The sequence below is a fragment of the Zingiber officinale genome, chromosome 8B, assembly GCF_018446385.1.
Source record: "Zingiber officinale cultivar Zhangliang chromosome 8B, Zo_v1.1, whole genome shotgun sequence".
NCBI lineage: Eukaryota > Viridiplantae > Streptophyta > Magnoliopsida > Zingiberales > Zingiberaceae > Zingiber > Zingiber officinale.
The window spans coordinates 19,269,307-19,283,675 of NC_056001.1; the positions used below are offsets into that span (position 1 = coordinate 19,269,307).

The window sequence follows — 14,369 nt, forward strand, 5'->3', positions numbered from 1 at the left end:
GTTTCTCATCATCATATGGACATATCGAAAGATTGGGTTAATGATACTACTACCATTAGAAACGTGTGGATTAAACTCGGACTCTCCACCAATTTGCTCCCACAAATTTGATTTTTCAAAAGCAGGTAGGATTATGTAAGCTCCGTCCCTAGGCAAATCATAGCATATATTAAAATCCTCAAGACTCCATTCATAGTCATCATTAAATAAACAAAATTTTAGTTCCCCTCCTCCTTGAACATTATCAACAGAAATGAAGCTTAAAACCTCCAAGACAATACGAGGATAAGTTGGGTACCTTAGGGTTATTATGCTAGACCAACCTATTCTATCAAGCAACCAATCAATATCATTTCCAAACCCCAATGCTTCTAAGGTTCCTCGGTCCATAAATCTAGTGCTTAAAATGGGACGTTTAGATAAAGAATGAAAACGATGCAATTGATCATCATTAGAGAAAGTAATACCAAAGTTGTTCAATATACCTTCGAAGCGTGCATTCTCCTCGTTTGAGATGACCAACACTTCTTTTCCTTTCCTTTGACGAGAATTCCTTTTTGCGAAGTTCGACATCACAGATGATCGATTGGAATGAGATGAACATGGGGAAGGAGTGGTAATACTTTGGGAAGTTGGAGGAAGGGAGGAAAGAAAGGAGGTGTGGGGGAGGGGGTTAAAGCGGCGGCACGGGCGTGCAAGCCTCTACACACCCGTGCCCTAATAAAGCAAGAGTTTGGGTTGGGCCGTGTAGGGTTACACGACCCCTCCATGGTGACTTTACACGGCCGTGCCAATTGGCACGACCCCATCCTTTCTCCACTCGACCGAAGTTGCACGACCGTGTCGATTGACACGACCAACTCCTTCTTCCTTTCTACCTTGATCGCATGGTCGTGCCGATTGGCACGACCCGAGTCTTCTGCTTCTATGGCAGTCTCGCACGGTCGCGCCGATTGGCACGACCTGTATCCTTCTTCTTTTTGCATAGGCCACACGACCGTGCAAGGTTGCACAACCTGTGGCCTTCATCCTTCTATTGGCTTCGCACGACCATGTGGGAGCACACGACCGACTCCTTTAGGCTCATGGTGACTCGCCTTTTGCTCTTTTGGTTCCCTTGACGCCTCCATGCCCATGAAATACTCATGGCCAGCTCGTGGAGGCTCTGCACATCCTGAAAATGAATACCCAAAAATAAAGAAATAATAAAAATACTCAACTAAACTCACCAAAACTAGAACAACGAACTAGAATGAAAAAAATCCTTGGGTTGCCTCCCAAGAAGCGCTTATTTTAGGTCTTTAGCTCGACCCCATTTTAACTCATTCAAGTCGACGTGGATCTGAGAAGTATATCAGCATATCTTCCTCTGCCGACACATCATGGAGGTATTTTTTTTAAACGTTATCCATTCACTTTAAATTCTCCATGCTCCTCGCTCCAAATGCCAACAACTCTAAACGGGTAAACCTTCTTGACTTGGAATGGTCCTGTCCATCTTGATTTTAATTTTCTAGGAAAAAATTTCAATCTTGAATTAAACGGAAGCACTGAGTCCCCTTCCTTGAATTCTCTCCGCATGATATGTTGATCATGCCATCTCTTTGTTCTCTCTTTGTAGGATTTGGCATGTTCGTAGACATCCATCCTCAACTCATCAAGCTCATTTAATTGGAGTTTCCTTCTGTCTCCTGCTAACTTCAGGTCCATGTTAAGCTGCTTTATCGCCCAGTAAGTCTTGTGCTATAATTCTACTGGAAGATGACACGACTTTCCATATACAAGTCGGAATGGAGTCATACCAATTGGAGTCTTGAAAGCAGTACGGTATGCCCATAAGGCACCATCCAATTTCAATGACCAGTCTTTGCGGGAATTGGACATTGTCTTTTCTAATATTGCTTTGATCTCCCGGTTGGAAATCTACACTTGTCCATTGGTCTGGGGATGGTAGGGTGTTGCTACTTTGTGGCTAACTCCGTATTTCTTTAGCAAATTCTCAAACTGTCTTTCAATGAAGTGTGAACCCCCGTCGCTAATAACTGCCCTAGGTACACCGAACCGTGGAAAAATCACCTTTTTAAATAGTTTAATTACTATTTTGGCATCACTGGTAGGAGAAGCTATGACTTCTACCCATTTCAACACATAGTCCACTGTCACCAAGATATAATTGTTTCCACATGATGAAGGAAAGGGTCCCATAAAGTCTACTCCCCATACATCGAACAGTTCCACTTCGAGGATGTAATTCAGTGGCATCTCATTTCTTCTAGTAATGTTCTTGGTCTTCTGACATTGGTCGTAGGACTACACAAAATTCTTCATGTCTTTAAATAGACTTGGCCAAAAGAATCCTGCTTATAAAATTTTTACAGCTATTTTTGACACGCCCAAATGTCCACTATAAGATGATGAGTGACAGTGAAATAAAATGTCCTTGATTTCGTCTTCCGGCACATACCTTCAGTAGATTGTATCTCCGTATTTCCTAAAAAGTAGTGGTTCATCCCATATGTAGTGTTTGACGTCTGAGAAAAATATTTTCTTCTGCTGGCAGGTGAATTTTGGGGGAAGTACTCCACTTGCAAAGTAATTTACAAAGTCCGCATACCAAGGAACTCTCTCAGAATTTACTGCCAACAAATGCTCGTCAGGGAAAACATCATTTATGGGTGGATTAAAATCCATATTTTTTTTTCCCATTTGGCCATACTCGGGATAGATGATCTGCCACAACATTTTCAACCCCTTTTTTATCTCTAATTTCCAGATTAAATTCCTAAAGAAGCAAGATCCACCTGATCAAACAGGGTTTGACATCTTTCTTATTAAGCAGATATCTTATGGCAGCATGATCAGAATACACTATCACTTTTGAGCCCACTAGATAGGACCTGAACTTGTCGATTGTAAACACTATGGCCAACAATTCCTTTTTAGTAGTAGAATAATTCATTTGGGTTGCATCCAGTGTCTTGCTCGCATAATGGATTGCGTGCAGTACTTTGTCCTTTCTTTGTCCTAAAATTGCACCTATTGCAAAATCACTTGCGTCGCACATGATTTCGAATGGGAGTCCCCAGCCTGGAGCTTGAATTATGGGAGCTGAGATGAGAGCATTCTTGATTTTCTTAAACACTTCATTACATTCATCATCAAAACAGAATTTAGCATCTTTAATCAATAGATTAGTTAGTGGCTTGGAAATTTTTGAGAAATTCTTGATGAAACGCCTGTAAAATCCAACATGCCCTAAAAAGCTCCTAACCCCTTTTACGTTAAGAGGTGGAGGTAGTTTCTCAATTGTCTCTATTTTGGCTTTATCTACCTCAATTCCTCGTTCTGAAATCTTATGTCTTAAAACAATTCCCTCTTGGACCATGAAGTGGCATTTCTCCGAGTTCAGAACTAAGTTCACATCTTCACATCTCTGAAGAACTTTAGAAAGGTTCAGAAGACAAGAATCGAAGTCATTCCCATAAACTGAGAAATCATCCATGAATACCTCCATAATTTTTTCTATAAAATCTAAGAATATTGCCATCATACATCGCTGAAATATAGCTGGTGCATTGCAGAGTCCAAACGACATTCGTCGATAAGCATAAGTACTAAAAGGGCACGTGAAGATGGTCTTTTCTTAATCTAGGGGATGTATTGGAATTTGAAAGAAACCAAAATATCCATCCAGGTAACAAAAATAGGAATGCTTTGCCAATCTCTTTAGCATCTCATCAATGAATGGTAAGGAAAAATGATCTTTCCTAGTCTCCTTGTTTAGCTTCCTATAATCAATACACATCCGCCATCCTGTAACTGTCCTTGTTGGAATCAATTGGTTATTTTCATTTCTAACCAGAGTCATTCCCCCCCTTTTGGGGACAACGTGGACTGGACTCATCCATTCACTATCCGATATAGGATAAATAATCCCAGCATCAAGAAGTTTCAATACTTCTTTCTTCACCACCTCTTTCAAATTTGGATTTAGCCTTCTTTGATGCTCAATTGAATTTTTATATCCTTCTTCGAGCAGAATTCTGTACATGCAGATCGAAGGGCTGATCCCTTTAATGTCATCAATGGTGTATCCAATTGCTTTTCTGTGCGTTCTCAGCTCCTTGATCAATTTCTGAGTCTCCATCTCCATCAAATTGGCGTTAATTATTACTGGGAAGGTGGAATCTAGACCAAGAAACACATATTTAAGGTTAGATAGCAGAGGCTTTAACTCCACTTGAGGTGGTACAATCTCAGGCAAGGCTGGTTCGTATTCTAATAATCGTATTTCTTCGTTCACCACGACTTCTTCTGGCGCTCCCTTAATTTCTTGAGCCATTCCCTCAATATCATTGTCGTCATTCAAGTCCTCCTCCATACATGATGCTGATGTGGATATCAAACCTCCCGACGATTTTAATAAGACCTCTCCACACCAAGGGAACATTTTTTTTACATCCTTGCACCGCACACTGATGGATTCCTCTAATTCTACCTGAACCTCGTTCCCTACGTGTCTTGATTTATTTTCATCCATCAACACTCTCATATCCTCTTCTGCTTTGATCGGGTGTAGAGATAAGTTTAGCACGTCTTGTCCTGACCACTCGCTGAGATTTGACACCACCATATGGATTATTTCTTGTGCTTCATCCAAACTTTTTTTCATGAGTGGCCCCCCCCCCCCCCCCCCCAAACTGCTGTGTCCAGAAGGCTCTTGTTATGGAACAAGAGTCTGATGTAAAATATGTGAAGAACCAACCAACTCTCAATAACATGATGTGGGCACTAATATAGAATTGACAGGTACCTATCCACTACAAGAAAAACCCTCATAGACATTGGTGGAATAACAACAGTTTTAAGCAAAAACTGATGTCTTTGAGTATTTTTTCCAAAAAACTATGTCTATGAGCGCAGATTTTCGCTCATAGACATCGGTTTTTTAGCCGATGTCTATGAGCACCTTTTTTTCGTTAATAGACACCGATTTTAACAGCGGTTTTTAAAACCCGGTGTCTATGATAAATAAAATAATTTAATTTTTTCACCCATACTTAGCCAAAATTTACAACACTTCCCTCCAAACCTAAACCTATATCGCGCCGTCCTTCCCCTTCCTAGATCGACGCCCCTTCCTCTCCCGATCAAGATCAACACACGACTCCCTTGTGAGGTATGCGGAAAACGACCACATCCATATCCTCTTTCCCCTTCTCTTCTCCTCTCCCTTCCGTCTTTGCCCTCTCGCGGGTTGCTCCATCTCTTAGGGTTTCTTCTCCTCATGCTTTCTGGTTTCTCCGTTGATTCGTTGGCGGCCTTTTCCCAGGAAATCGTCTTGATTCCGTTGCTGTTTTCGCTGCTGGTGCTCAGATTTGGCTCCTCGGGCCTGCTCCTTCGTCGTCTGCACATTTTGCACCTCGCCTAGGGATCTTTCCAATGACGACGTCCTCGACCGCTTCCGCTCTCATTCTCGCCATCATCCTTCTGCTTGTCGCCCCCTTGTCACCTGGGAACTGCGCATCGACTGGAGAAGGTAACGCTCTCTTCTTCTCTTTCGGTGGGTCGGGGAAAAATCGGAGCTTCGCAACGGAGTTTGCCCTCTATGGCGATGCTGAGATGAATAGCTCGGAGGTGAGGGTGACGCGTGCGGCGAACGAGAGCTCTGGGCTTATGATTTACTGGAAACCAGTCAGATTCTTCGGCACCAAGCCCGGGTTCTCTTCTTCCTTCTCGTTCTATGTTTTGCCTTTCTTTTTATCTCCGGTCAGCGTTCCCTTGGAACCGGCGAATGGCGCCTGGTCTAGGTTATCGACCAGTGTCGTTGCAGTGAAGTTCGTGACGGCAGCAAGCCTCGTCGAAGTCGATGTTGGCGGAGAACTTTTGACAAAAAGCAGTAATCTTTCCGATGATGGTTTGCTTCTCATCCTCAGCAGAGGAGAAAAATTGCATTCTTGGATTGATTACGATGGAGAATCGAAGAGAATAGAGGTCAGGCTTTGCCAGGATAAGGATCCGAAGGAAGCAGCCCCTTCGATCTCTGACTCTATCGATTTGTCTTACATGTTGTGGAGGGAGGCGTCCTGGGTGGGTTTATCTTCCTGGAGTGGCAATTATAGTCATGGCAGTAGCATATACTCGTGGAATTTTACAGAGAAGAGTAAGCTCTGTACTTGCACAATTCCAGTTTATTCTGCATTAATGCTTAGCAGCTTCAGGCATTCATATGACTGATGATGAAAGCAAATGAATTGTTCTATAATATAAGTACAGGATTGTTATATCAAAAAATTCATGCTAAAAAAATTTAGTAAAAAATATTTATGGACTCAGTGCATCTTTTTTTAACTAATAAATTGTAAAATAGTTTCCTTGTTTCCCATTCTTTAGGTTATCCTTTGATTATTACTGCTTCATGGCATCATGAATGTTTTGTTTGGTCTATTAAGTTGTTTGGCTGTGGTTAATTTCAGCTCCTGTTTGAAACAAGAAAATGGTTTTGGTGCTGAGTGAATAGGAGAAATACTAATATACATGTATCCTGATTATATTTGCCCCTTTCATGGAAATTACTATATATTTCTTGTTCCTATTTAACTTTTACAATTCATTTCTGATTATTTTTCATTGTGCGTTGTATTTATTTGCCTAGTTCGTGTTTGCTACTTTGTAGACAAATCTCAATTCTTAATCAAGATCGGACAGGATGTGCTACATGATGTACTTAAAAGGATACTTCTTTCATAATATAGTGATATTCATCGCCTATTTTCATAGAAATTGTTTTGACAGGATTTGTGATAGAGCAGGAGTCCATGTCCATTGATGTAATAAGGAAGGCATACCAAGCAACAGAAGTCACAAAATTTGTAACACAATTTGAAGTGGACCTTTTGGTTATGCTCAATTGGATTTTGTTGTTGTCGTTAGTATTTGAATGAATAACTTACAACCGATGCTAAGAAAATACATTGACTGAGTACTTGCTCATATCAATAGGGTTTTGGCCGACTATCCTTAGTTGCAAGCTCCGCTGCACAGTCTGCTGCTAATGTTGTTCAAGCAGGAACAAAGGAGCTGTCATCCAAGGTACTGCTACTTCCTGTATAGATTTTACTGACAGTATGCTTTGCACACGCATTCTACTTCCCTATGGATTCACTCTTAATTACCAGATTAAAATGTTTGTTGAATTACACAATTTGTTTTAATTGAGCTATTTAGAATCATTGCGACGTTAAAAAAATTACTATAGTTTTTTTTATTCTAAAGTTAGGTATGGCCATTGTTTTTCCCAATCATGTTGGATCCAGGATTTGAAATGATATATTGGTTTAGAGTCAAAAGGAGTACGAAGTGTTTCATGTTCTTTTTTATTTTTTCCTTATGTGATTCATGCCGAAGGAAGTAGGTACAATTTGACAATATCTCCATTATGGTTCGTTCGTACCTTCTGCAGAGTTCCATAAGTAAGCTTTTTAGGTTAATGGAGTTCATCCATTAGCAGCACTAGTTATGTTAAGGTGTTAACCTTGGACCAAATTGGGATCCTCCCAGCTACTAAATAGTCTAAATTCCACAAATTAGGCGTACAAATTATGCTCCAGGATTCAAGTAAGAGAACTTTGTGTGACTTCATGTTCGATGACACTTTTAAGGATCTTGACAATGCTAGTTTAGTACATCCAATTGAAAATATATCAAACAATTTGTTGTTATGAAGGATGTCAAGATTACTTTGGCATTGAATGATTGTTGGAAGTGACAAGGTTAAGTAGATAAAGTCATTTGATTTGGGTGTGTGAAAGTTTTGTGAATGTCCATGTCCATTGATGTAATATTTATGGATTCATTTGATTTCTTTCATTAGATGTTGAGATTGTGGAAATTTCCTATGCAGCGTCTTTCAGATATTTTGAAGGTAAATGGATGTATTCAGGAACTCCAACTAAACAGTTCAGGTATTAGAGATGAGGTTGTTTAATTTTACTTGTTGCAAGTTCCGGTTGTTTGTTTCTTGAGGAAGAAAATGATTCTTGATTCTGGTAAAGTCTGAATGCTAAATATGTTATGTAGGGTGCAAGGGTTATTGCAGATATGCTGAAAGAAAATCAAACTTTACGTGCACCGGAACTTAACAATAATATGATTGAATATTCTGTATGACCTTATTCTTGGGCAATCTTTCATGTTTTTTTATGAAATTCCTAGATCTTTTACACTTTGTTTCTGGTGTCCTTACTCCTTACACCTTATTTCCATGTGAAATTTTATAGGGTTTTGCAAGTCTTGCTGGAGCACTAGTTGAGAATAGGGCAATTCGATCTATACATCTCAAGCTAATAAGATTTACACACACTTAGATTTTCTATCCATGCAGTTCTTGCTTGCAGATTTAATTTCTTCATCAGATCTGTTGGCTTTCTAGTATTTATTGATTGTACTACTTCTCAGCAATTATGTAAAACTATATTTCTTCTTGTTTAGGAAAAATAACACTTCTAGATATTGGCAACAATGAGATTGGTCCCAAAGGCGCCTTTAGCATCGCTGAGTTTGTTAAGAAAACTAAGTCCTTGCTATGGCTGAATCTTTACATGAATGACATTGGCGATGAGGTGTGGTTATTGACTATTGTTGCTTCATGCTCTGTTGCTTCACTTCTGAAACATAAATTATCATCTAAGGTGCATATATATATCTCATTGGAAATCATATAAATGAATTGATGTTACTCATCTTTATTGCTGCTGAGGAATTTATTTACTTTCCATGTACTCTTAGTGGTAAACAGTTATGTCATTTGGGTCGACTACTAATAAATTAAATTTGAAAGATTAAATTGCTGTTTATGTAGTTAGATTAAAATTTTTTGTTTGGATTATATTAAGTTCCCAGGAAGATGGCATCAGAGGTAGTACAATAAATAGTATATCTCTTCATCAGAGGTAGCTTTGTTCTTCTATGCTTCCTTCACTGGATTTGTTGTGTAGTCATATTTCTTTGTTCAACCATTATCATGCATAGTAATTTGTTGTATGATACTGTCGGTTCTTATCAATCTGTACACTTGAATTAGAATGAGCAAATTATCTATGTTATATTCTAAGCAGCATATACTAAGTGCCATATATGAAAGTTTTAGATTCTATGTTATATTCGTTATCTTCCACAGCAGCCTTTAAAAACTCAGTATTCTATTTTATTTGATACATGTACACATTTGTTTTAGTTATTTGACATATGGTGGATTATTGGGTCTTGATCATGAATTAACTTTGTATAAAGTATTGTAGATTATCTTTGTTGCAAGTATCAATTAAAAAGGGACTTTCTTTGGTTTAGATATTTTGCATTCCAAATTTAGTTTATTGGTAGTTCTCAACCCAAAATCAGATCACTGAAAAGCTTTCAAAATGCTTGATTTCCAGCTTTCAAAATTGCATCTTTAGACTGGCCTCGTTAGAGCTAGAGCAGATATTTGGAAAAAATAAATAAATCAAAATTGCATCTTTACCATTTCCAGCTTTCAAAATTGCATCTTTATCATTTCCAGCTTTCAAAATTACATCTTTACTAATATATTATTTATGTATTTTTACAGTTTACAAATCTCAAGTACTCCAGAGTTGAAATTGATGAAGTGCGGTTCGAGTGGGCTGAATGCATGCTAGATTACATTTGAAGTGCGGTTCTACCTTGATGTGTTGTTAAAAGAATGTTCTACCTTGATTTTGATATCTATTAGCTAGCTTTTGATGTAAAAAGAATGTTTGGGTATTTTATAGATACTGTTATAAGAAGATTATTTATATAATTTGTGAATATTTGTGTATTTTATGGATATTGTTGAATGAAGAATATTTGTATAATTTGTGAATATTTGTGTATTTTTTTTATTATTGTCGGTTTTTCATTGTTTCGGAAATCAAATTGTTAAAAAATATCCATATTACATCGGTTTTCCACCGCTGCAAAACCGGTGTTATTAACTAATATTACATCGGTCATTTACCGCTGCAAAAATTGGTGTTATTAACATACAATATTACATCGGTTTTACACCGTTGATGAAACGGTGTCGTTAAATGATACTACACTGGTTAATAACCGATTCGAAGACCGGTGTCATTAAGTGATACTACACCGGTTTTAAACCGATGTCTAAAATGGCAGACCTTTTACATCGGCTTCATAGACATCGGTCGAAAATGAAATAGACATCGGTGGAAAACCGATGTCTATGAGGGTTTTTGTTGTAGTGATCCCAAGCTTGATGCAATGCTTCTTCGTCACGTTGCTTGAAGTGCAGAATTTGATCCCTCAACTGAGCAGTTCTTTTCGGAGGAAAGTATCTGTTTAAAAATTTTCTCTCTAATTCATCCCACGTCCTGATGCTTCTCGGCTGCAGAGTGTTGAACCAAACCTTTGCATTACTTCTGAGACTGAATGAAAAAGCTATAAGTTGTATTGAATCAGTCGGAACCCCCTCAACTCTCAGTGTGTTGCAATAGTTGTGGAAATCTAGGAGATGCAAGTAAGGATTCGCTGAATCTAATCCCCCAAACTGATTTTCTTGCACTTTAGAGATGAATGATGGTCTGAGCATAAAATTCTTCGCTCGGATTTCTGGAAACACAATGAACCCTAGCTCTTTAGCAGACTTCGGTGCTCCATAATCCTTTAATGGTTTTAACATCATGTCTTATCCGAACAGACCGGGAGTGCGAAGTAGACAGATATGCAGAGTAATTGAATCTCCTGCAAGGTTAGCTTTTTGCATGCAAAAACAATATATGGAATAAAATGCAGAATGTTAGAAAAAGGGAAGATAAAGAAAAAGAGAGCAAAGTCTAGTCTAATCTAGTATGACTATCACCAATGTTATAGACGCAGTCCCCGGCAACGACACCAAAAACTTGTTACGCTTCCGCAAGTGCACAGATTCGTCGTCAGTAATAAAGATTATGGATCCCACGAGGACTAATTATAAGCACTAGTGATAGCACAGTTAGGATTAGCTACACTATCATGGTTGTAAGTAATCTAAGGAAAGAGATTAGGAAGCATAAATGAAAACTAGCAACGAGAAGAAATCAACCTGGTTAATGAAGAGTTCTAGGAGTTCGGTTTCATTGTGGTGGTATTGATGTATCACATACTATCCTATACTCATTGTCCATCAGCATGCATTCACCAGAAGCTAAGACAACTATCCTTAAGCACTAAACAAAGACGATCCCTATGAAATCCTGTTACGGTTAACCCCTGTCACTAGGGTGCCTCGGTAGATCACAAGGACATAACTCTAATTGATGTTAGCAAAGATAGAATTAAAGAGCTTAGTTTGGTCTCTTACTTCCTTGTGAAGGAGTCGCCTCTCTTTTCAAGGAAGTACCCTAGATGTCCGTGAACGGGTTACCCCTGTCACTAGGGCCCCTCGGGTGTACGATTTAAGGTATTCCCTCTACGAGGTTGGCAATTCCTACATAATCAATCAACACGACAAAGAGATCGAGTAGTCGAAACAAAGCAAGCAAAATTATCAAATGGATATAAACATAATATGAGTCTTACATCAAAACCAATCCACAATTACTCCCTCATCCTAGAACAAGGTGTTGGTTAGTCCTAGGAAAACGTACCAGTTCCACTGTACAAAATTTTTTGTACAAGTGTCGAACCTTTCCTTAAATAACTTATTGTGTTCTTTAGAAGTTAAATTAGGAATCGCAGACGGAACTTTACATCATTGATTCCAAATTTAACTTATCTGTTCTTAATGGTTTAGATTTGAATCGCAAGCGGAACTTAACACTATTGATTCAATTCCACCTATGTTATTAATTTCATTAAATATTAATTTTCAAAATTGACTTCCAGGACTGCATGGCGAGGCACATGGCCTTCTTGGATATGGGAGCAACCACCACCGCCTAGACAAAGCTTTTTAAGGAAAACTAATATTTAATTTCCTTAAATAACTCTAAGTTAACCAAAAAGAACAATCGAATCACAAATTCGAAAAATAAGAAAACACAAACTCGAAAAACTAATTCAAAAAGCTAGATCTAATGCCTCTTGTGTTTGGAATTCTTACAAAAAGAAATAACTAGCATGATGCGAAAAATAATTGCTAATTATACCTTCTCTTTGTATGCTAATGACCTCGAGATCTTCTGCCGTATTCCTCGCCTCATCTTGGACGTCGTGTGGGCGACAATCCTCCAAGATGAACACCACCCAAAAGCTTTCTTCCTCTTCCTCTAAAATCCGGCCACCACCACCACCAAGGAAAAGAGAGCAAAGGGAAAGGGAGAAGAGAGAGGGCCGACCACCACCAAGAGAGACTCCTCCAAGATAATAAGAATGGTAACTCATGAAGTCTCCTCACCCCTTCTTTTATAATACTTGCCCAAGGCAAATAAGGAAAGAATTTTTACAAAAATTAAAATCTTCCAAGAGTTTTTCCTTTTCCCTTTTATTTTTCCTTTTCTTTCCTCTTGATTGAATCAATCACCAAATTAGTTGGATGATGATTTTATTTTTTTGTTTTGGCTGACCACATTGCTTGGGCACCAAGCAAGGGTGGCCGACCCCTATAAGAGGAAGGAAATAATTTTTTTTATAAAATTTTACAAGAAGAAAAACTCTTATAAAATTTTACAAGCTCGCTTTCCTAAAGTAGGAGTTAAAAAAGGAAAGTTCTAAAAATTAAAACCATGTTTTAAAATTTAAAACTTCTCTTATAAAATTTTCTTTTTTAACATGGTGATAGAAAATTTAAATTTTAAAACTTATCTTCCTTTTTTTTCTTAAACCATGATGATGGTTAAAAAAGGAAAGTTTTAAAATCTTTTAAATTTTCTTTTAAAACATGTGGCCTAATTCAAATAAGGAAAGTTTTTGAAATTAAAATCTCTTTTTTAAAACTTATAGTTTTCTACAAAGAGAAGATTTTAAAAACTCAAAACACCCCTCCTTTTTTGAATTATTGTGGTCGGCCCCTACATGCTTGGTCACCAAGCAAAGGGCTGGCCCCTATAGAAGAGGATGTGACCGACCCTTGCTTGGTCACCAAGCATTGGACCGGCCCCCTTCTTGGACACCAAGATGGGCTTATATTTGGATGGACTTGAGGCTATAATGAGGCTACGACAGGGACCTAGAGGATGTTGGGACCGAAAAGTAGCTAGAGGGAGGGGGGGTGAATAGCTCGTCGCGTGCTAGATGCTCGTCGTTGCTTGTTTCTTCGAAGATGTGCAACGGAAAATACAGAGACAAATCACACAACGCTAACAAGGTTGGTTTACTTGGTATCTACCTCACAAGAGGTGACTAGTCCAAGGATCCACACCTACTCACGCACCCTCCACTAATAAAAACCTCCTTTTCGGTAACTACCGAAGGCGGAGAAGCCCTACAAGACTCTCAGTACAAAAGAAAGGGAAGGGATACAAGAATACAAGCACAAGCTTACAATAAGTGTAGAAAACCCTAACCCTAACTTTTCTCCTTGCCTTTGATCCGCCTCTTGACTTGGAAAACCTCCAAGATACTATAAGAACTGGCGATCTGAGCTTTGAGAGCGCTGTGGAGAAGCTGGCGAGAGATCTGAGATGAATCGGGGAAGTACTACTAAAGGAGATGCCCGCCTGCAGCTCAAATACGACGCAACGGTCGGATCTCGATCGATTCGAAAACTCCCAATTGATCGGGGAGGCTTTGGATCGATTCACGGATCGATCCAGAGCGCCTCTGTGCTATGGAAGAATGCCTAGATCGATCCACGGATCGATCCAGCGCTTATCGCGCGAAGCAGCAGCATCCCAATCGATCTGCTGATCTATTGGGACCTCTGGATCGATCCACTGATCGATTCAGAGACTCTCTGTTCGCTAGGAAAGGCCTGGATCAATCCACTGATCGATCCAGCTCTTGGTTTTTGCCCAAAACCAAGTCCCAAGCCTCTCAAATCAACATCCGGTCAACCTTGACCTGTTGGTACATCATACCTAGCATCTGGTCACTCCCTTGACCTGCCAGAACTCCCCACCAAGTGTCCGGTCAATCCCTTTGACCCACTTGGACTTTTCTCTTCGTGCCAAGTATCCGGTCACTCCCTTGACCTTACTTGGACTTCCACCAGATGTCTGGTCAACCTTGACCCATCTGGTTTTCCTCGTGCCAAGTATCCAGTCAATCCTTTGACCTACTTGGACTTCCCAACACCAGATGTCTGATCATCCTTGATCCATCTGGATTTTCCCTTGCCTGGCTTCACTCACCAAGGCTTTCACCTAGCTTCACTCACTAGGGTTTTCCATCTACCTAGCTTCACTCACTAGGACTTTCCATCTGCCTAG

General features: G+C 39.3%; 1 protein-coding gene and 1 long non-coding RNA gene across 2 annotated transcripts; both read left to right on the forward strand.

The window, feature by feature from the left end:
• The first annotated feature begins 5,442 nt into the window (after window positions 1-5,442).
• On the forward strand, window positions 5,443-6,237 carry LOC122013573 (L-type lectin-domain containing receptor kinase VIII.1-like). The gene has a single exon (XM_042569832.1). It carries the CDS (start codon window positions 5,443-5,445, stop codon window positions 6,235-6,237), a length of 795 nt encoding a protein of 264 aa, XP_042425766.1.
• Window positions 6,238-6,639: 402 nt separating this feature from the next.
• LOC122017446 lies at window positions 6,640-8,633 on the forward strand. The gene is made up of 4 exons (XR_006121351.1): window positions 6,640-7,092; window positions 7,904-7,964; window positions 8,080-8,163; window positions 8,280-8,633. It is a non-coding gene; the product is annotated as an uncharacterized LOC122017446 (long non-coding RNA).
• The last annotated feature ends 5,736 nt before the right edge of the window (window positions 8,634-14,369 follow it).